Source organism: Oncorhynchus mykiss, chromosome 14, assembly GCF_013265735.2.
Source record: "Oncorhynchus mykiss isolate Arlee chromosome 14, USDA_OmykA_1.1, whole genome shotgun sequence".
Classification (NCBI taxonomy): domain Eukaryota; kingdom Metazoa; phylum Chordata; class Actinopteri; order Salmoniformes; family Salmonidae; genus Oncorhynchus; species Oncorhynchus mykiss.
The window spans coordinates 29,642,263-29,668,416 of NC_048578.1; the positions used below are offsets into that span (position 1 = coordinate 29,642,263).

The 26,154-nt window shown below is 49.5% G+C and overlaps 1 protein-coding gene across 12 annotated transcripts in view; it reads right to left on the reverse strand.

Moving 5' to 3' along the window:
• LOC110487768 (ankyrin repeat and KH domain-containing protein 1) overlaps positions 1 to 26,154 on the reverse strand; it is an 89,857-nt gene that overhangs the window by 35,096 nt on the left and 28,607 nt on the right. For 8 of the 12 annotated variants that reach the window (XM_036943261.1, XM_036943262.1, XM_036943266.1 and 5 more), the window contains exons 3-5: positions 19,825 to 19,981; positions 17,338 to 17,500; positions 3,141 to 3,288 (exon numbers count right to left, since the gene is read on the reverse strand). In XM_036943261.1, coding sequence (XP_036799156.1) covers positions 3,141 to 3,288; positions 17,338 to 17,500; positions 19,825 to 19,981 — 468 coding nt within the window. The remainder of the gene's footprint in view (positions 1 to 3,140; positions 3,289 to 17,337; positions 17,501 to 19,824; positions 19,982 to 26,154) is intronic. The other 4 variants (XM_036943269.1, XM_036943268.1, XM_036943267.1 and 1 more) reach the window with 1 other exon arrangement.

Consider the following 26,154-nt stretch of genomic DNA (forward strand, 5'->3'; position numbering starts at 1 on the left):
ACCTACAGAGAGAGAGAGACCGTACGTCAGGGCTGTGTTACCTACAGAGAGAGAGAGACCGTACGTCAGGGCTGTGTTACCTACAGAGGGAGAGAGAGACCGTACGTCAGGGCTGTGTTACCTACAGAGGGAGAGAGACCGTATGTCAGGGCTGTGTTACCTACAGAGAGAGAGAGACCGTACGTCAGGGCTGTGTTACCTACAGAGAGAGAGAGACCGTACGTCAGGGCTGTGTTACCTACAGAGAGAGAGAGACCGTACGTCAGGGCTGTGTTACCTACAGAGGGAGAGAGACCGTACGTCAGGGCTGTGTTACCTACAGAGAGAGAGAGACCGTACGTCAGGGCTGTGTTACCTACAGAGGGAGAGAGAGACCGTACGTCAGGGCTGTGTTATCTACAGAGGGAGAGAGACCGTATGTCAGGGCTGTGTTACCTACAGAGAGAGAGAGACCGTACGTCAGGGCTGTGTTACCTACAGAGGGAGAGAGACCGTATGTCAGGGCTGTGTTACCTACACACAGAGAGAGAGACCGTACGTCAGGGCTGTGTTACCTACAGAGGGAGAGAGAGACCGTATGTCAGGGCTGTGTTACCTACAGAGGGAGAGAGACCGTACGTCAGGGCTGTGTTACCTACAGAGGGAGAGAGAGACCGTACGTCAGGGCTGTGTTACCTACAGAGGGAGAGAGAGACCGTATGTCAGGGCTGTGTTACCTACAGAGGGAGAGAGACCGTACGTCAGGGCTGTGTTACCTACAGAGGGAGAGAGAGACCGTACGTCAGGGCTGTGTTACCTACAGAGGGAGAGAGAGACCGTACGTCAGGGCTGTGTTACCTACAGAGGGAGAGAGAGACCGTACGTCAGGGCTGTGTTACCTACAGAGGGAGAGAGACCGTACGTCAGGGCTGTGTTACCTACAGAGGGAGAGAGACCGTACGTCAGGGCTGTGTTACCTACAGAGGGAGAGAGAGACCGTACGTCAGGGCTGTGTTACCTACAGAGGGAGAGAGAGACCATTCTTCAGGGCTGTGTTACCTACAGAGGGAGAGAGACCGTACGTCAGGGCTGTGTTACCTACAGAGGGAGAGAGAGACCGTACGTCAGGGCTGTGTTACCTACAGAGGGCGAGAGAGACCGTATGTCAGGGCTGTGTTACCTACAGAGGGAGAGAGAGACCGTACGTCAGGGCTGTGTTACCTACAGAGAGAGAGAGACCGTACGTCAGGGCTGTGTTACCTACAGAGGGAGAGAGACCGTATGTCAGGGCTGTGTTACCTACAGAGAGAGAGAGACCGTACGTCAGGGCTGTGTTACCTACAGAGAGAGAGAGACCGTACGTCAGGGCTGTGTTACCTACAGAGGGAGAGAGAGACTGTACGTCAGGGCTGTGTTACCTACAGAGGGAGAGAGACCGTACGTCAGGGCTGTGTTACCTACAGAGGGAGAGAGACCGTACGTCAGGGCTGTGTTACCTACAGAGGGAGAGAGACCGTACGTCAGGGCTGTGTTACCTACAGAGGGAGAGAGAGACCGTACGTTAGGGCTGTGTTACCTACAGAGGGAGAGAGAGACCGTACGTCAGGGCTGTGTTACCTACAGAGAGAGAGACCGTACGTCAGGGCTGTGTTACCTACAGAGGGAGAGAGACCGTACGTCAGGGCTGTGTTACCTACAGAGGGAGAGAGACCATACGTCAGGGCTGTGTTACCTACAGAGAGAGAGAGACCGTACGTCAGGGCTGTGTTACCTACAGAGAGAGAGAGACCGTACGTCAGGGCTGTGTTACCTACAGAGGGAGAGAGACCGTACGTCAGGGCTGTGTTACCTACAGAGGGAGAGAGACCGTACGTTAGGGCTGTGTTACCTACAGAGGGAGAGAGAGACCGTACGTCAGGGCTGTGTTACCTACAGAGAGAGAGACCGTACGTCAGGGCTGTGTTACCTACAGAGGGAGAGAGACCGTACGTCAGGGCTGTGTTACCTACAGAGGGAGAGAGACCATACGTCAGGGCTGTGTTACCTACAGAGAGAGAGAGACCGTACGTCAGGGCTGTGTTACCTACAGAGAGAGAGAGACCGTACGTCAGGGCTGTGTTACCTACAGAGGGAGAGAGACCGTACGTCAGGGCTGTGTTACCTACAGAGGGAGAGAGACCGTATGTCAGGGCTGTGTTACCTACAGAGAGAGAGAGACCGTACGTCAGGGCTGTGTTACCTACAGAGAGAGAGAGACCGTACGTCAGGGCTGTGTTACCTACAGAGGGAGAGAGAGACTGTACGTCAGGGCTGTGTTACCTACAGAGGGAGAGAGACCGTACGTCAGGGCTGTGTTACCTACAGAGGGAGAGAGACCGTACGTCAGGGCTGTGTTACCTACAGAGGGAGAGAGACCGTACGTCAGGGCTGTGTTACCTACAGAGGGAGAGAGAGACCGTACGTTAGGGCTGTGTTACCTACAGAGGGAGAGAGAGACCGTACGTCAGGGCTGTGTTACCTACAGAGAGAGAGACCGTACGTCAGGGCTGTGTTACCTACAGAGGGAGAGAGACCGTACGTCAGGGCTGTGTTACCTACAGAGGGAGAGAGACCATACGTCAGGGCTGTGTTACCTACAGAGAGAGAGAGACCGTACGTCAGGGCTGTGTTACCTACAGAGAGAGAGAGACCGTACGTCAGGGCTGTGTTACCTACAGAGGGAGAGAGACCGTACGTCAGGGCTGTGTTACCTACAGAGGGAGAGAGACCGTACGTCAGGGCTGTGTTACCTACAGAGGGAGAGAGACCGTACGTCAGGGCTGTGTTACCTACAGAGAGAGAGAGACCGTACGTCTGGGCTGTGTTACCTACAGAGGGAGAGAGACCGTACGTCAGGGCTGTGTTACCTACAGAGGGAGAGAGACCGTACGTCAGGGCTGTGTTACCTACAGAGGGAGAGAGACCGTACGTCAGGGCTGTGTTACCTAGAGGGAGAGAGACCGTACGTCAGGGCTGTCTCTCAGAGGGAGAGAGACCTACAGAGAGATGGGGAGAGAGATATCATACAAGCAGAAATCTAAACACTTTGGTTTGGACAAAAAAATGATGACAATAAATAACCACACACACACGGCAGATGGAAGAGGAGTGTGTATTCGTACCGGTGGAGGACTGTGCGTTGGCGTCAGCCCCGTGGACCAGGAGCAGCTTGACGATGTCAACGTAACCGCCGCTCGCCGCCGCCATCAGGGGCGTGATGTCACCTTTAATCCCCCGGTCCTCCACGTTGGCGTGCATGGCGAGCAGCACCTAACAACCAATCACAGCAGGGGTCGGGGATCAGAGGTCATATAATGTATGGTGTAAAGTGTTTGTGAGGGACTCAACCTCATCCTGACCTCACCCCCCAAAAAAGAGACTACACCCAAGTTACTAAAATTATATATATATTTTAAAATTTTACACATTTTACCTCCCTTCTCACCTCATTTGCTCACATTGTATATAGACTTGTTTATACTGTATTATTGACTGTATGTTTGTTTTACTCCATGTGTGTTGTATCATGTCGTTGTATCTGTCGAACTGCTTTGCTTTATCTTGTCCAGGTCGCAGTTGTAAATGAGAACTTGTTCTCAACTTGCCTACCTGGTTAAATAAAGGTAAAATAAATAAATAAATAAATAAATAAATAAAAAGGATGATTACACACCTGTGCACACACTGCACTGTTCTCCCTCCCTCCCACACGGCACTGCACTGTTCTCTCCCTCCCTCTCACACACTGCACTGTTCTCTCCCTCCCTCTCACACACTGCACTGTTCTCCCTCCCTCCCACACGGCACGGCACTGTTCTCTCCCTCCCTCTCACACACTGCACTGTTCTCTCCCTCCCTCTCACACACTGCACTGTTCTCTCCCTCCCTCACACACTGCACTGTTCTCTCCCTCCCTCACACACACTGCACTGTTCTCTCCCTCCCTCTCACACACTGCACTGTTCTCTCCCTCCCTCTCACACACTGCACTGTTCTCTCTCTCCCTCACACACTGCACTGTTCTCTCACACACACGGCACTCTCACACACACACGGCACTCTCACACACACACACACGGCACTCTCACACACACACACACGGCACTCTCACACACACACACGGCACTCTCACACACACACACACACGGCACTCACACACACACACACACACACACACACACGGCACTCTCACACACACACACGGCACTCTCACACACACACACGGCACTCTCACACACACACACGGCACTCTCACACACACACACACACACGGCACTCTCACACACACACGGCACTCACACACACACGGCACTCTCACACACACACGGCACTCTCACACACGGCACTCTCACACACACTGCACTCTCACACACACACACACTGCACTCACACACACTACACACACTGCACTCACACACTACACACTGCACTCACACACACACACTGCACACACGGCACGCACACACACGCACTGCACACACACACTGCACTGCACTCGCACACACTGCACTCGCACACACTGCACTCGCACACACTGCACTGCACTCGCACACACTGCACTGCACTCGCACACACTGCACTGCACTCGCACACACTGCACTGCACTCGCACACACTGCACTGCACTCGCACACACTGCACTGCACTCGCACACACTGTACTGCCACACACACTGCACTGTTCTCTCTCTCACAAACACTGCACTGTTCCCTCTCTCACACACAATGCACTGTTCTCTCTCTCACACACACACTGCACTGTTCTCTCTCTCACACACACACTGCACTGTTCTCTCTCTCACACACACACTGCACTGTTCTCTCTCACACACACTGCACTGTTCTCTCTCTCACACACACTGCACTCACACACACACTGCACTCTCTCACACACACTGCACTCTCTCACACACACTGCACTCTCTCACACACACTGCACTCTCTCACACACTGCACTCTCACACACACTGCACTCTCACACACACTGCACTCTCACACACACACACACTGCACTCTCACACACACACTGCACTGTTCTCTCTCACACACACACTGCACTGTTCTCTCTCACACACTGCACTGTTCTCTCTCTCACAAACACTGCACTGTTCTCTCTCTCACACACAATGCACTGTTCTCTCTCTCACACACACACTGCACTGTTCTCTCTCTCACACACACACTGCACTGTTCTCTCTCTCACACACACACTGCACTGTTCTCTCTCTCACACACACACTGCACTGTTCTCTCTCACACACACTGCACTGTTCTCTCTCACACACACTGCACTGTTCTCTCTCACACACACTGCACTGTTCTCTCTCTCACACACTGCACTGTTCTCTCTCACACACACTGCACTGTTCTCTCTCTCACACACTGCACTCACACACTGCACTCTCACACACACTGCACTCTCACACACACACTGCACTCTCACACACACACTGCACTCATACACACACTGCACTCATACACACACTGCACTCACACACTGCACTCACACACACACACACACTGCACTCACACACACACACACAGCACTCTCTCACACACACACACTGCACTCTCTCACACACACACACTGCATTCTCTCACACACACACACACTGCACTCTCTCACACACACACTGCACTCTCTCACACTGCACTCTCTCACACTGCACTCTCTCACACTGCACTCTCTCACACACACACACTGCACTCTCTCACACACACACACACACACACACACACACACTGCACTCTCACACACACACACTGCACTCTCTCACACACACACACACACACACACTGCACTCTCTCACACTGCTCTCTCTCACACACACACACTGCACTCTCTCACACTGCTCTCTCTCACACACACACACACACTACACTCTCACACACACACACACACACTGCACTCTCTCACACACACACTGCACTCTCACACACACACTGCACTCTCACACACACACTGCACTCACACACACACACTGCACTCTCACACACACACTGCACTCTCTCACACACACTGCACTGTTCTCTCACACACACTGCACTGTTCTCTCACACACACACTGCACTTTTCTCTCACACACACACTACACTGTTCTCTCACACACACACACTGCACTGTTCTCTCACACACACACTGCACTGTTCTCTCACACACACTGCACTGTTCTCTCACACACACTGCACTCTCTCACACACACACACACACACTGCACTCTCACACACACACACACACACACTGCACTCTCACACACACACACACACACACACTGCACTCTCACACACACACTGCACTCTCTCACACACACACACTGCACTCTCTCACACACACACTGCACTCTCTCACACACACTGCACTGTTCTCTCTCACACACACACTGCACTGTTCTCTCTCACACACACACTGCACTGTTCTCTCTCTCACACACACTGCACTCACACACACACACAGCACTCTCACACACACTGCACTCACACACACACACTGCACTCACAAACACACTGCACTCACACACACACTGCACTCACACACACTGCACTCACACACACTGCACTCACACACACTGCACTCACACACACACACTGCACTCACACACACACTGCACTCTCTCACACACACACTGCACTCTCTCACACACACACACACTGCACTCTCTCACACACACACTGCACTCTCTCACACACACACACACTGCACTCTCTCACACACACACACACACTGCACTCTCACACACACACACACTGCACTCTCACACACACACACACACACTGCACTCTCTCACAAACACACACTGCACTCTCTCACACTGCACTCTCTCACACACACACACACACACTGCACTCTCTCACACACACTGCACTCTCTCTCACACACACACTGCACTCTCACACACACACTGCACTCTCACACACACACCCACTGCACTCTCTCACACACACACACACACTGCACTCTCTCACACTGCACTCTCTCACACACACACACTGCACTCTCTCACACTGCACTCTCTCACACACACACACACACTGCACTCTCTCACACACACACACTGCACTCTCTCACACACACACACACTGCACTCTCTCACACTGCACTCTCTCACACTGCACTCTCTCACACTGCACTCTCTCACACACACACACACACTGCACTCTCACACACACACACTGCACTCTCTCACACTGCACTCTCTCACACACACTGCACTCTCTCACACTGCACTCTCTCACACTGCACTCTCTCACACACACACACACTGCACTCTCACACACACACACACTGCACTCTCACACACACACACTGCACTCTCTCACACACACACTGCACTGTTCTCTCTCACACACACTGCACTGTTCTCTCACACACACACTGCACTCTCACACACACACTGCACTCTCTCACACACACTGCACTCTCTCACACACACACACACTGCACTCTCTCACACACACTGCACTCTCTCACACTGCACTCTCTCACACACACACACTGCACTCTCTCTCACACACACACACTGCACTCTCTCTCACACACACACTGCACTATCTCTCACACACTGCACTCTCTCACACACACTGCACTCTCTCACACACACACACACACACACTGCACTCTCTCACACACACTGCACTCTCTCACACACACACACACTGCACTCTGTCACACACACTGCACTCTCTCACACACGCAAACACACAGCACTCTCTCACACACACACACAGCACTCTCTCACACACACACACTGCACTCTCACACACACACACACTGCACTCTCTCTCACACACACACACTGCACTCTCTCACACTCTCACACACACACACACTGCACTCTCTCACACACACACACACACTGCACTCTCTCACACTCTCACACACACACACACACACACTGTACTCTCTCACACACACACACACACACACTGCACTCTCTCTCACACACACACACACACTGCACTCTCTCACACACACACACACACTGCACTCTCTCACACTCTCACACACACACACACTGCACTCTCACACACACACACACTGCACTCTCTCACACTCTCACACACACACACACACTGCACTCTCTCACAGACACACACACACTGCACTCTCTCACACACACACACTGCACTCTCTCACACACACACACACACTGCACTCTCTCACACACACACACACACACTGCACTCTCTCACACACACACTGCACTCTCTCACACACACACTGCACTCTCTCACACACACACTGCACTGTTCTCTCTCACACACACACACTGCACTCTCTCACACACACACACACACTGCACTCTCTCACACACACACACACACTGCACTCTCTCACACACACACACACTGCACTCTCTCACACTCTCACACACACACACACTGCACTCTCTCACACACACACACACTGCACTCTCTCACACTCTCACACACACACACACTGCACTCTCTCACACACACACACACACTGCACTCTCTCACACACACACACACACTGCACTCTCTCACACACACACACACACACACTGCACTCTCTCACACACACACACTGCACTCTCTCTCACACACACACTGCACTCTCTCACACACACTGCACTCTCTCACACACACACTGCACTCTCACACACACACTGCACTGTTCTCTCACACACACACTGCACTCTCACACACACACTGCACTGTTCTCTCTCACACACACTGCACTGTTCTCACACACACTGCAGTGTTCTCGCACACACTGCACTGTTCTCTCACACACACTGCACTGTTCTCTCACACACACACACTGCACTGTTCTCTCACACACACACACTGCACTGTTCTCTCACACACACACACACACACACACTGCACTCTCTCACACACACACACACACTGCACTCTCTCACACACACACACACTGCACTCTCTCACACACACACTGCACTGTTCTCTCACACACACTGCACTGTTCTCTCTCACACACTGCACTGTTCTCTCACACACACACTGCACTGTTCTCTCACACACACTGCACTCTCTCACACACACTGCACTCTCTCACACACACACACACTGCACTCTCTCACACACACACACTGCACTCTCTCTCACACACACACTGCACTCTCTCACACACACACACTGCACTCTCTCACACACACACACTGCACTCTCTCACACACACACACACTGCACTCTCTCACACTCTCACACACACACACACACTGCACTCTCACACACACACACACTGCACTCTCTCACACTCTCACACACAGCACTCTCTCACACTCTCACACACACACACACTGCACTCTCTCACACACACACACACACTGCACTCTCACACACACACACACACACTGCACTCTCTCACACACACACACACACACACACTGCACTCTCTCACACACACACACACTGCACTCTCTCTCACACACACTGCACTCTCTCACACACACACTGCACTCTCTCACACACACACTGCACTCTCTCACACACACACTGCACTCTCTCACACACACACTGCACTCTCTCACACACACTGCACTCTCTCACACACACTGCACTGTTCTCTCACACACACACTGCACTCTCTCACACACACACACACTGCACTCTCTCACACACACACACACTGCACTCTCTCTCACACACACACTGCACTGTTCTCTCTCACACACACTGCACTGTTCTCACACACACTGCACTGTTCTCTCTCTCACACACTGCACTGTTCTCTCACACACACACTGCACTGTTCTCTCACACACTGCACTGTTCTCTCACACACACACACTGCACTGTTCTCTCACACACACACTGCACTGTTCTCTCACACACACACACTGCACTGTTCTCTCACACACACACTGCACTGTTCTCTCACACACACACTGCACTGTTCTCTCACACACACACTGCACTGTTCTCTCTCTCACACACTGCACTGTTCTCTCTCTCACACACTGCACTGTTCTCTCTCTCACACACTGCACTGTTCTCTCACACACACACACTGCACTGTTCTCTCACACACACACACTGCACTGTTCTCTCACACACACACACTGCACTGTTCTCTCACACACACACACTGCACTCTCTCACACACACACACACACACTGCACTCTCTCTCACACACACACTGCACTGTTCTCTCTCACACACACTGCACTGTTCTCTCTCTCACACACTGCACTGTTCTCTCTCTCACACACTGCACTGTTCTCTCACACACACACACTGCACTGTTCTCTCACACACACACACTGCACTGTTCTCTCACACACACACTGCACTGTTCTCTCACACACACACACTGCACTGTTCTCTCACACACACACACTGCACTGTTCTCTCACACACTGCACTCTCTCACACACACACACACTGCACTCTCTCACACACACACACTGCACTCTCTCTCACACACACACTGCACTGTTCTCTCTCACACACACTGCACTGTTCTCACACACACTGCACTGTTCTCTCTCTCACACACTGCACTGTTCTCTCACACACACACTGCACTGTTCTCTCACACACACACACACTGCACTGTTCTCTCACACACACACACTGCACTGTTCTCTCACACACACACTGCACTGTTCTCTCACACACACACACTGCACTGTTCTCTCACACACACACTGCACTGTTCTCTCACACACACACTGCACTGTTCTCTCACACACACTGCACTGTTCTCTCACACACACTGCACTGTTCTCTCACACACACACACACTGCACTGTTCTCTCACACACACACACACTGCACTCTCTCACACACACACACTGCACTCTCTCACACACACACACTGCACTCTCTCACACACACACACTGCACTCTCTCACACACACACACTGCACTCTCTCACACACACACACCAACTGCACTCTCTCACACACACACACACACTGCACTCTCTCACACACACACACACTGCACTCTCTCACACTCTCACACACACACACACTGCACTCTCTCACACACACACACACTGCACTCTCTCACACTCTCACACACACACACACACTGCACTCTCTCACACACACACACACACTGCACTCTCTCACACACACACACACACTGTACTCTCTCACACACACACACACACACACTGCACTCTCTCACACACACACACACACTGCACTCTCTCTCACACACACACTGCACTCTCTCACACACACTGCACTCTCTCACACACACACTGCACTCTCACACACACACTGCACTGTTCTCTCACACACACACTGCAGTCTCACACACACACTGCACTGTTCTCTCTCACACACACTGCACTGTTCTCACACACACTGCACTGTTCTCGCACACACTGCACTGTTCTCTCACACACACTGCACTGTTCTCTCACACACACTGCACTGTTCTCTCACACACACACACTGCACTGTTCTCTCACACACACACACTGCACTGTTCTCTCACACACACACACTGCACTGTTCTCTCACACACACACACACACTGCACTCTCTCACACACACACACACACACTGCACTCTCTCTCACACACACACTGCACTGTTCTCTCTCACACACACTGCACTGTTCTCACACACACTGCACTGTTCTCTCTCTCACACACTGCACTGTTCTCTCACACACACACACTGCACTGTTCTCTCACACACACACACTGCACTGTTCTCTCACACACACACTGCACTGTTCTCTCACACACACACACTGCACTGTTCTCTCACACACACTGCACTGTTCTCTCACACACACACACACTGCACTCTCTCACACACACACACACTGCACTCTCTCACACACACACACTGCACTCTCTCTCACACACACACTGCACTGTTCTCTCTCACACACACTGCACTGTTCTCTCTCTCACACACACTGCACTGTTCTCTCTCTCACACACTGCACTGTTCTCACACACACACACTGCACTGTTCTCTCACACACACACTGCACTGTTCTCTCACACACACACACTGCACTGTTCTCTCACACACACACTGCACTGTTCTCTCACACACACACTGCACTGTTCTCTCACACACACTGCACTGTTCTCTCACACACACTGCACTGTTCTCTCACACACACACACACTGCACTGTTCTCTCACACACACACACACTGCACTCTCTCACACACACACACTGCACTCTCTCACACACACACACTGCACTCTCTCACACACACACACTGCACTCTCTCACACACACACACTGCACTCTCTCACACACACACACACACTGCACTCTCTCACACACACACACACACTGCACTCTCTCACACACACACACACTGCACTCTCTCACACTCTCACACACACACACACTGCACTCTCTCACACACACACACACACTGCACTCTCTCACACTCTCACACACACACACACACTGCACTCTCTCACACACACACACACACTGCACTCTCTCACACACACACACACACTGCACTCTCTCACACACACACACACACACACACTGCACTCTCTCACACACACACACACACTGCACTCTCTCTCACACACACACTGCACTCTCTCACACACACTGCACTCTCTCACACACACACTGCACTCTCACACACACACTGCACTGTTCTCTCACACACACACTGCACTCTCACACACACACTGCACTGTTCTCTCTCACACACACTGCACTGTTCTCACACACACTGCACTGTTCTCGCACACACTGCACTGTTCTCTCACACACACTGCACTGTTCTCTCACACACACTGCACTGTTCTCTCACACACACACACTGCACTGTTCTCTCACACACACACACTGCACTGTTCTCTCACACACACACACACACACACACACACTGCACTCTCTCACACACACACACACACACACACTGCACTCTCTCACACACACACACACTGCACTCTCTCACACACACACTGCACTGTTCTCTCACACACACTGCACTGTTCTCTCTCACACACTGCACTGTTCTCTCACACACACACTGCACTGTTCTCTCACACACACTGCACTCTCACACACACTGCACTCTCTCTCACACACACACACTGCACTCTCTCTCACACACACACTGCACTCTCTCACACACACACACTGCACTCTCTCACACACACACACTGCACTCTCTCACACACACACACACTGCACTCTCTCACACTCTCACACACACACACACACTGCACTCTCACACACACACACACTGCACTCTCTCACACTCTCACACACAGCACTCTCTCACACTCTCACACACACACACACTGCACTCTCTCACACACACACTGCACTCTCACACACACACACACACACTGCACTCTCTCACACACACACACACACACACACTGCACTCTCTCACACACACACACACTGCACTCTCTCTCACACACACTGCACTCTCTCACACACACACTGCACTCTCTCACACACACACTGCACTCTCTCACACACACACTGCACTCTCTCACACACACACTGCACTCTCTCACACACACTGCACTGTTCTCTCTCACACACACTGCACTGTTCTCTCACACACACACTGCACTCTCTCACACACACACACACTGCACTCTCTCACACACACACACACTGCACTCTCTCTCACACACACACTGCACTGTTCTCTCTCACACACACTGCACTGTTCTCACACACACTGCACTGTTCTCTCTCTCACACACTGCACTGTTCTCTCACACACACACTGCACTGTTCTCTCACACACACACACTGCACTGTTCTCTCACACACACACACTGCACTGTTCTCTCACACACACACTGCACTGTTCTCTCACACACACACACTGCACTGTTCTCTCACACACACACTGCACTGTTCTCTCACACACACACTGCACTGTTCTCTCACACACACACTGCACTGTTCTCTCTCTCACACACTGCACTGTTCTCTCTCTCACACACTGCACTGTTCTCTCACACACACACACTGCACTGTTCTCTCACACACACACACTGCACTGTTCTCTCACACACACACACTGCACTGTTCTCTCACACACACACACACACTGCACTCTCTCACACACACACACACACACTGCACTCTCTCTCACACACACACTGCACTGTTCTCTCTCACACACACTGCACTGTTCTCACACACACTGCACTGTTCTCTCTCTCACACACTGCACTGTTCTCTCACACACACACACACTGCACTGTTCTCTCACACACACACACTGCACTGTTCTCTCACACACACACTGCACTGTTCTCTCACACACACACACTGCACTGTTCTCTCACACACACACACTGCACTGTTCTCTCACACACACACACACTGCACTCTCTCACACACACACACACTGCACTCTCTCACACACACACACACTGCACTCTCTCTCACACACACACTGCACTGTTCTCTCTCACACACACTGCACTGTTCTCACACACACTGCACTGTTCTCTCTCTCACACACTGCACTGTTCTCTCACACACACACTGCACTGTTCTCTCACACACACACACTGCACTGTTCTCTCACACACACACACTGCACTGTTCTCTCACACACACACTGCACTGTTCTCTCACACACACACACTGCACTGTTCTCTCACACACACACTGCACTGTTCTCTCACACACACACACTGCACTGTTCTCTCACACACACTGCACTGTTCTCTCACACACACACACACTGCACTGTTCTCTCACACAAACACACACTGCACTGTTCTCTCACACACACACACACTGCACTTTTCTCTCACACACACACACTGCACTTTTCTCTCACACACACACACTGCACTGTTCTCTCACACATACACACACTGCACTGTTCTCTCACACACACACACTGCACTGTTCTCTCACACACACACACTGCACTGTTCTCTCACACACACACACACTGCACTGTTCTCTCACACACTGCACTGTTCTCTCACACACACTGCACTGTTCTCTCACACACACTGCACTGTTCTCACACACACACTGCACTGTTCTCACACACACACTGCACTGTTCTCACACACACACACACACTGCACTGTTCTCTCACACACACTGCACTGTTCTCACACACACACTGCACTGTTCTCACACACACACTGCACTGTTCTCACACACACACTGCACTGTTCTCACACACACACTGCACTGTTCTCACACACACACTGCACTGTTCTCACACACACACTGCACTGTTCTCTCACACACACACTGCACTGTTCTCTCACACACACACTGCACTGTTCTCTCACACACACACACTGCACTGTTCTCACACACTGCACTGTTCTCACACACACACACTGCACTGTTCTCACACACACACACTGCACTGTTCTCACACAAACACACTGCACTGTTCTCTCTCACACACACTGCACTGTTCTCTCTCACACACACTGCACTGTTCTCTCTCACACACACTGCACTGTTCTCTCTCACACACACTGCACTGTTCTCTCTCACACACTGCACTGTTCTCTCTCACACACACTGCACTGTTCTCTCTCACACACACTGCACTGTTCTCTCTCACACACACTGCACTGTTCTCTCACACACACACACACTGCACTGTTCTCTCACACACACACTGCACTGTTCTCACACACACACACTGCACTGTTCTCTCACACACACACACTGCACTGTTCTCTCACACACACACACTGCACTGTTCTCTCACACACACACACTGCACTGTTCTCTCACACACACACTGCACTGTTCTCTCACACACACACACTGCACTGTTCTCTCACACACACACACTGCACTGTTCTCTCACACACACTGCACTGTTCTCTCACACACACTGCACTGTTCTCTCACACACACTGCACTGTTCTCTCACACACACTGCACTGTTCTCACACACACACTGCACTGTTCTCACACACACACTGCACTGTTCTCACACACACACTGCACTGTTCTCACACACACACTGCACTGTTCTCTCACACACACTGCACTGTTCTCACACACACACTGCACTGTTCTCACACACACACTGCACTGTTCTCTCACACACACACACTGCACTGTTCTCTCACACACACACACTGCACTGTTCTCTCACACACACACACTGCACTGTTCTCTCACACACACACTGCACTGTTCTCTCACACACACACACTGCACTGTTCTCACACACACACACACTGCACTGTTCTCACACACACACACACTGCACTGTTCTCACACACACACACTGCACTGTTCTCACACACACACACTGCACTGTTCTCACACACACACACTGCACTGTTCTCTCACACACACACTGCACTCTCTCACACACACACACTGCACTGTTCTCTCACACACACACACTGCACTGTTCTCTCACACACACACACACTGCACTGTTCTCTCACACACACACACTGCACTGTTCTCTCACACACACACACTGCACTGTTCTCTCACACACACACACTGCACTGTTCTCTCACACACACACACTGCACTGTTCTCTCACACACACACACTGCACTGTTCTCACACTGCACTGTTCTCACACTGCACTGTTCTCACACACACACACACTGCACTGTTCTCACACACACACACACTGCACTGTTCTCACACACACACACACTGCACTGTTCTCTCACACACACACACTGCACTGTTCTCTCACACACACACACTGCACTGTTCTCTCACACACACACACTGCACTGTTCTCTCACACACACACACTGCACTGTTCTCTCACACACACACACTGCACTGTTCTCTCACACACACACACTGCACTGTTCTCTCACACACACACTGCACTGTTCTCTCACACACACACACTGCACTGTTCTCTCACACACACTGCACTGTTCTCACACTGCACTGTTCTCACACACACACACACTGCACTGTTCTCACACACACACTGCACTGTTCTCACACACACACACACTGCACTGTTCTCACACACACACACTGCACTGTTCTCACACACACACACTGCACTGTTCTCACACACACACACTGCACTGTTCTCACACACACACACTGCACTGTTCTCACACACACACACTGCACTGTTCTCACACACACACACTGCACTGTTCTCACACACACACACACTGCACTGTTCTCACACACACACACACACTGCACTGTTCTCACACACACACACACACTGCACTGTTCTCACACACACACACACACTGCACTGTTCTCACACACACACACTGCACTGTTCTCACACACACACTGCACTGTTCTCACACACACACACTGCACTGTTCTCACACACACACACTGCACTGTTCTCACACACACACACTGCACTGTTCTCACACACACACACTGCACTGTTCTCACACACACACCTGTGCGAGTTCATAGTATCCAGCAGAGCAGGCGAGGCAGAGAAGACTCTCTCCTTCCTCAGTGTGTTCGTTGACGCTCCGCCCCTCGTCTAGCAGCTTCCTCACAGCGTTCACGTCTCCGTCCGAACACGCCTCAGCTAGACTCCGGCTGAAAATAACCAGACTGCTACAATTACTGCCCCTGTGACAGCAGAACACACACACACACCTCTCATAATCACACTTCTACTATTATTTTGAAAGAAAAACTACCAGACATATTGATGACAGAGATAACACACTGACTGACTGACATATTGATCACAGAGGTAACACACTGACTGATTGACATATTGATCACAGAGGTAACACACTGACTGATTGACATATTGATCACAGAGGTAACACACTGACTGATTGATATATTGATCACAGAGGTAACACACTGACTGATTGACATATTGATCACAGAGGTAACACACTGACTGATTGAAATGCAGGTTTTGCTATATTCAGTGGGTCTCACATACTTGTCAGCCTGGCCAGCGTTGAGTGGGTTTTCTGCTCGTGTATTGATAGATAAATGGATGTTGCCTGTTTGATTCCCTCCGTAAGCCAATCAAACAGGCAACACGTCAGTATAGAGATAAAGTCAAGTAGAGTCGCAATTCAATGGCTCAGACGTATGTGGCAGGGTCTACAGTCCATCACAGACTACAAAGAGGTCTCGGACACCGACGTCTTGCTCCCAGACAAGCTAAACATCCGCATTCACCCGCTTTGAGGATAACAGTGCCACCGACACGGCCCGCTTCCAAGGACTGTGGGCTCTCCTTCTCCATGGCCGACGTGGGGATGACATTTAAGTGTGTTAATCCTCGCAAGGCTGCCGGCCCAGACGGCATCCCCAGCCGCGTCCATAGAGCATGCGCAGACCAGCTGACTGGTGTGTTTACAGACATATTCAATCAATCCCTATCCCAGTCTGCTGTCCCCATATGCTTCAAGAGGGCCACCATTGTTCCTGTACCCAAGGCGGCAAAGGTAACTGAGCTAAATGACTATCGCCCCGTAGCACTCACTTCTGTCATGAAGTGCTTTGAGAGACTAGTTAAGGACCATATCACCTCCACCCTACCTGACACCCTTAATCCAATCCAATTTGCTTACTGCCCCAATAGGTTCACAGACGATGCAGTGGCCATCACACTGCCCTAACCCATCTGAACAAAAGGAATGCCTGTTCATTGACTACAGCTCAGCATTCAACACCATAGTACCCTTCAAACTCGTCATTAAGCTCGAGACCCTGGGTCTCGACCCCGCCCTGTGCAACTGGGTCCTGGACTTCCTGACGGGCTGCCGCCAGGTGGTGAAGGTAGGAAACATCTCCACTTCGCTGATCCTCAACACAGGGGCCCCACAAGGGTACGTTCTGAGCCCTCTCCTGTACTCCCTGTTCACTCATGACTGCGTGGCCATGCACGCCTCCAACTCAATCATCAAGTTTTCAGAAAACACTACAGTGGTAGGATTGATTACCAACAACAACGAGACGGCCTACAGGGAGGTGGTGAGGGCCCTCTGAGTGTGGTGTCAGGAAACAGCAGAAGGAGCAGCGCCCCTATCCACATTTAAGGGACAGCATTGGAGCTGGAAAACTTAAAGTTCCTCGGCGTAAACATCACTGACAGACTGAAATGTTCCACCCACACAGACAGCGTGGGGTAGAAGGTGCAACAGCGCCTCTTCAACCTCAGGAGGCTGATGAAATTTGGCTTGGCACCAAAAACCCTCAAACTTTTACAGATGCACAATCGAGAGCATCCTGTCGGGCTGTATCACCGCCTGGTACGGCAACTGCAGTGACTGCAACCGCAGGGCTCTCCAGAGGGTAGTGAGGTCTACACAACGCATCACCGGGGGCAAACTACCTGCCCTCCAGGACACCTACAGCACCCGATGTCACAGGAAGGCCAAAAAGATCATCAAGGACATAACCACCTGAGCCACTGCCAGTTCATCCCGCTATCATCCAGAAGGCGAGGTCAGTACAGGTGCATCAAAGCAGGGCCTGAGAAACTGATAAACAGCTTCTATCTCAAGGCCATCGTACACTAGGTATGTGATGGCTATGTAACGATGCACCTTAGAGGCTGCTGCCTACACAAATAGACTTGAAATCACTGGCCACTTTAATAATGGAACACTAGTCCCTTTAAGAATGTTTAAATATTTTTCCTTTACTCATCTCATATGTATATAATGTATTCTATTGTACAGTATTTTAGTCAATGCCACGCCAACATTGCTCGTCCTAATATTTATAGATTCTTTAATTCCATTCTTTTACTTTTAAGTTTGTGTGTATTGTTGTGAATTGTTAGATATTACTGCACTGTTGGAGCTAGTAACACAAGCATTTTGCTACACCCACAATAACATCTGCTGAACATGTGTATGTGACCAATAAACTGATTTGATTTACAGACTGGGGTAGATACATACTTGTCGGCCTGGCCAGCGTTGAGTGTGTTCTCTGCTCTCATGCGCGTCAGGGCGGCAGCCGCCTCGTCCAGGGCACAGCTCACTGACGACGTCAGCCTCCGCAGCACCTCGGGATCTGCGAACGCTTTACCATCCGCAGTTGACAGTTTACCAATGCCTTCCGGGTTAAAGGCCATCACAGGAAACACGGGCATGTGGGGCAAAACCATACCAATGAAGCCAGGCAGTTGGATCGTAGAGGCAAGTCCAGCCACAGCCAATCCATGGTTAGTAGAGGCATTCATAAAGAAACACAGGAAACACAAGGGTTAGATCCAAGTCAGGAATACTGATTTGACAAGCTTCACTGTCTTGGGTGTATACACCGAGCATACAAAACATTAGGAACACCTGTTCTTTCCATGACAGACTGACCAAGTGAATCCAGGTGAAAGCTATGATCGCTTATTGATGTTACTTGTTAAATCCACTTCAACCAGTGTAGATGAAGGGGAGGAGACGGGTTAAAGAAGAATAAGCCTGGAGACAATTGAGACATGGATTGTGTAACATACTGAGGGTGAATGGACAAGACAAAGAACAGAAGTGCCTTTGAACAGGGTATGGTAGTAGGTGCCTGGAGCACCGGTTTGAGCGTATGGTCCACCACCCAAGTTGACACAACTGTGGGAAGCATTGGAGTCAACATGGACCAGCATCCCTGTGGAACGCTTTCAACACCTTGTAGAATCCATGCCCCGACGAATTGAGCCTGTTCTGATGGCAAAGGGGGATTCAACTCAATATTAGGAAGGCGTTCCTAATGTTTTGTACTAGAGGTCGATTCATTTGGGCCGACTTGAAGTTCTCATAACAACCGGTAATCTGTATTTTTGGATGCCGATTATGGACGATTATATTGCAATCCACGGGGAAACTGTGTGGCAGGCTGACCACCTGTTACGCGAGTGCAGCAAGGAGCCAAGGTAAGTTGCTCGCTAGCATTAAACTTATCTTATAAAAATAATCAATCTTCACATAATCACTAGTTAACGACACATGGTTGATGATATTACTAGGTTAACTAGCTAGTCCTGCGTTGCATATATTCAATGCGGTGCCTGTTAATTTAGCATCGAATCACAGCCTACTTCGCCAAACGGGTGATGATTTAAACAAAAACACAATCGTTGCATGAATGTACCTAATCATAAACGTCAACGCCTTTTCCCCCGTGTTTACGACGCTCTTATGTCAGGACTAACACTGCCTGAGCTAGATAAACCCCGACTTAGATGGGAAAAAGATCTGGGTATTGATCTTGATGAGGGTCTATGGAGTGACCTATGCAGGGATGGTGTTACATCCACATTGAACTCCAGATACAGACTGATCCAGTTTAATTTCCTCCATCAGCTCTATATCACCCCATCTAGACTGCACAAGTTCAACCCAGATATATCCTCCCTATGTTTTAGATGTGGCTCAGATGAAGGAACATTCCTCCATTCCACTTGGCAGTGTTCAAAACTACACGGTTTCTGGCAGGGGGGTATGCGATACCATATCCTCAATTCACGGGGTTGCATTCCCTTTAGACCCGGAGGTCTGTCTACTGGGTAACTTTACTAACACCAATCTTTGGCAAAGCCATACTATAAAGCTAACAGAAATATTGCTAGCGAATGCCAAGAGATGTATCGCCTTGAAATGGAAATCGGATTCCCCCTGCCAGTTGCAATGTGGCTATCAGAAGTTAGTTGAATCCCACTGGAGAAAATCACTTACTGCTTGAGTAATAAGTTAGACATTTTACTGAATTTTGCAACCTTTTATCGTCGATATGGAGAATCTCCCCATCGCGTCGATATGGAGAATCTCCCCATCGCGTCGATATGGAGAATCTCCCCATCGCGTCGATATAGAGAATCTCCCCTAAAATTGATTAAATCTCTATATAATCCTTAATGTTTCACACAATATTATACATAATGTATAATGTATAATATAATACATAATGTATAATGTATAATATCATGTAGCTTACAGCAGGTGACCACGGCTTCCTATTTCGCAACAAACCTTCCTTCACTCATGCTGCCAAACATACCCTCGTAAAACTGACCATCCTACAGATCCTTGACTTCGGTGATGTCATCTATAAAATAGCCTCCAACACTCTACTCAGCAAACTGGATGTAGTCTATCACAACCCCATATACTACCCACCACTGCGACCTGTACGCCGTCATTGGCTGGCCCTCGCTTCATACTCGTCGCCAAACCCACTGGCTACAGGTTATCAACAAGTCTCTGCTAGGTAAAGCCCCGCCCTATTTCAGCTCGCTGGTCACCATAGCAGCACCCACTCGTAGCACACGCTCCAGCAGGTATATCTCACTGGTCACCCCCAAAGCCAATTCCTCCTTTGGTCGCCTTTCCTCCCAGTTCTCTGCTGCCACTGACTGGAACGAACTGGGAAAAAAAATCACTGAAGCTGGAGATTCCCATCTCCCTCACTAGCTTTAAGAACCAGCTGTCAGAGCAGCTCACAGATCACTGCACCTGTTCATAGCCCATCTGTATACAGCCCATCTATCTACCTCATTCCCATACTGTATTTATTTATTTTGCTCCATCTTTTGCACATCTACCATTCCAGTGTTTAATTGCCATATTGTAATTACTTCGCCACCATGGCCTATTTATTGCCTTAACTCCCTTATTTGACCTTATTTGCACTCACTGTATATAGACTTCTTTTTTTCTACTGTATTATTGACTATGTTTTGTTCATTCCATGTGTAACTCTGTGTTGTTGTATGTGTCGAACTGCTGTGCTTTATCTTGTCCAGGTCGCAGTTGCAAATGAGAACTTGTTCTCAACTAGCCTACCTGGTTAAATAAAGGTGAAATAAATAAATAAAAAATATTCTTTAAATTATGACTTTATATATACAATTATTATTATTTTACACTCATCCGTTACTGTCACATTGGTGTCTAATATCTTTTCATTTTTGTTTTGAATTTTCTTATTTGAAAAATGAAAAAATAAAACATTTTTAAAAACCATCAATGCCTTTCTTAAAATCAATACACAGAATTATATATTTTTAAATCTGCATTTTTAGTTTAAATAAATTAGTGTTAGCAGGTAATATTAACTAGGTAAATTGTGTCACTTCTCTTGTGTTCATTGCACGCAGTGTCAGGGTTTATGCAACAGTTTGGGCCGCCTGGCTCGTTGCGAACTAATTTGCCAGAATTTTACATAATTATGACATAACATTGGAGGTTGTGCAATGTAACAGCAATATTTAGACTTATGGTTGCTACCCGTTCAATAAAATACAGAACGGTTCTATATTTCACTGAGAGAATAAACGTTTTCGAAATGATTGTTTCTAGATTTTACCATATTAATGACCAAAGGCTCGTAATTCTGTGTGTTATTATATTATAATTAAGTCTATGATTAGATATTTGATAGAGCAGTCTGACTGAGCGGTGGTAGGCAGCAGCAGGCTCGTAAGCATTCATTCACACTTCACTGCGTTTGCCAGCAGCTCTTCACAATGCTTGATGCACAGCGCTGTTTACGACGTCAAGCCTATCAACTCCTGAGATTAGGCTGGCAATACTAAAGTACCTATTAGAACATCCAATAGTCAAAGGTATATGAAATACAAATGGTAGAGAGAGAAATAGTCGACGCGTCATAATTCCTATAATAATGACAACCTAAAACTTCTTACCTGGGAATATTTAAGTCTCATGTTAAAAGGAACCACCAACTTTCATATGTTTTCATGTTCTGAGCAAGGACCTTAAACGTTGCACTTTTACATTCTTCTCCAACACTGTTTTTTTCCATTATTTAAACCAAATTGAACATGTTTCATTATTTATTTGAGACTAAATAGATGTTTTTTATGTATTATATTAAGTTAAAATAAAAGTGCTAATTCAGTATTGTTGTAATTGTATTTTGTACAGTGTATGTGTACATGTTAAAAAGGTCTTCACACGAAGAGCAGCTCCACCTTACCCCCTGAGAGGCTAGGAGGAAATGTAGACATATTGCCTACACCGACTGACCCAGTCCTCACAGATCTAACCCCAAGTGCCGGGGTCTAGACTAGTCAAAGCTAGGAGTCTAGACTAAGCTAGGAGTCTAGACTAAGCTAGGAGTCTAGACTAAGCTAGGAGTCTAGACTAAGCTAGGAGTTGGGGTCTAGACTAGTTTAAACTAGGAGTTGGGGCCTAGACTAGTCTAAGATAGGAGTTGGGGTCTAGACTAGTCTAAGATAGGAGTTGGGGTCTAGACTAGTCTAAGCTAGGAGTTGGGGTCTAGACTAGTCTAAGCTAGGAGTTGGGGTCTAGACTAGTCTAAGCTAGGAGTTGGGGTCTAGACTAGTCTAAGCTAGGAGTTGGGGTCTAGACTAGTCTAAGCTAGGAGTTGGGGTCTAGACTAGTCTAAGCTAGGAGTTGGGGTCTAGACTAGTCTAAGCCAGGGGTTAGGGTGCTACCTAAAGGGCTAGGGGGCCAGCTAGCGTCTAGGGGGCCAGCTAGCGTCTAGGGGGCCAGCTAGCGTCTAGGGGGCCAGCTAGCGTCTAGGGGGCCAGCTAGCGTCTAGGGCACGGTTGGGTAACTCCAGTCCGAGGGCCTGATTTGTGTCACTTTTTCTCCATCCCTAACAAAACACAGCTGATTAATCAAATGGCGTTCTAAACCGAGGATCGTGATTAGGTGATTATTGGAGTCAGGTGTGTTAGCTGGGGCAAAACTGTGGCACCAATCAGGGCCTCAAGGACAGGAATTACCCACCCTGGTCTAGGGGGCTAGCTAGTGGTGAATTATAGATGGGGCCTACAGGGTGGCAGGGAGGGAGAGGACCGAGACGCGGGGAGGGAGAGGACCGAGACGCGGGGAGGGAGAGGACCGAGACGCGGGGAGGGAGAGGACCGAGACGCGGGGAGGGAGAGGACCGAGACGCGGGGAGGGAGAGGACCGAGACGCGGGGAAGGAGAGGACCGAGACGCGGGGAAGGAGAGGACCGAGACGCAGGGAACAGGAAAAAACAGACTGCTTGTTCTGTTAACCTAGACTGAAGGACCTATTTCACAAGGAGCAAGACCCACTTCCCATCCATGGAGGCCATCCAAGCCAAAATACTGTGTGCGTTGACACCAGAGATGTGGGAGAAAGTCAGTGCAAGTTAGAATGATCCCAACTCTCCCCCTGATGTTTGCCTCTAACCTACATCAGTGGAAGTAGAAGTTTCAAGTTGTAGTTGCCACATGCACAGTACAGTGAAATTGTTAACTTGCAAGCCCTGCACAACAGTGAAGTAAAGACGAAATCACACACAAGCAAAGCTGGATCACAAGACACAGCCATACAGAACGGAACCATCTTTGCAACAGAAAAGTTTAGAAGTAAAACTGTGTTAGTGGGTGGATCCTGCCAGTCAGTGTTTCCATCACCACTACCCTCTGCTCTGCCTGTGTGACTGAGTCAAACCTTAGCCTACACCTGGCCGTCAGAAGGAGTTGACAACGTTGCCCCAGGCGGGCAGGCAGGCCATGGGAAGTAGTGAAGGGCTGAGGTCTGGGTGGTTGGTTGGTTGTATTTCCTGTCTAAACAACGTCACATGGGCTTTTGATAACAAGCATTATTAAGAGGCTGTTTTTATTCATCTGGCTTATATTCATCAAAGCCTTCTGTTTAACCAGTTTCATCTTGTTCAACACAGTCAGCGACCTAGGGTTCTCAGAGGATTGTTCAGGCAGGTTTGAAAACCACTCACAACATGCCTTCTCTGACGTTACCAACCAATCTACCTCAACCTGCCTGCCCTCCTAACAGTCTCATCCTGAATGGGTTAGAGCTAGAGTAGGGCTGTCCATGACACCCCCAAAAAATATTGGTCGACCGAGATTCGTTTGTTCTTTCGAACAACCGATTGGACAACTTTTTCTAACTTGTATTTTTCCATATAGACATCCTATGCATTTGAATAAAACCAACTATATGCACAGAGCGTGTCTGATGCTTTAAGCAAACTGTCTGATTAAATCATTAAGAGACAAAAATGACTAGAGGGAGTCCGACCGCAATTGATTTGATTGTGCGGGCTCAGACTTACTGCACTGTGTTTTTCAAAAAATGACAGCGGGTGACTGACTAGCACCCGCCATCTCTCTCCTCCCTGCTGCAGCGACCACCACAGAACAGTGTTGATCTCGCTGTCCGTATTGCTGAAGCTGTAACATTATTACAGCCATTTGCGACTGAAAACTTGTGTTACCGAAATCACTCGTTTAGGAAGAAAACATTCCCTCAACT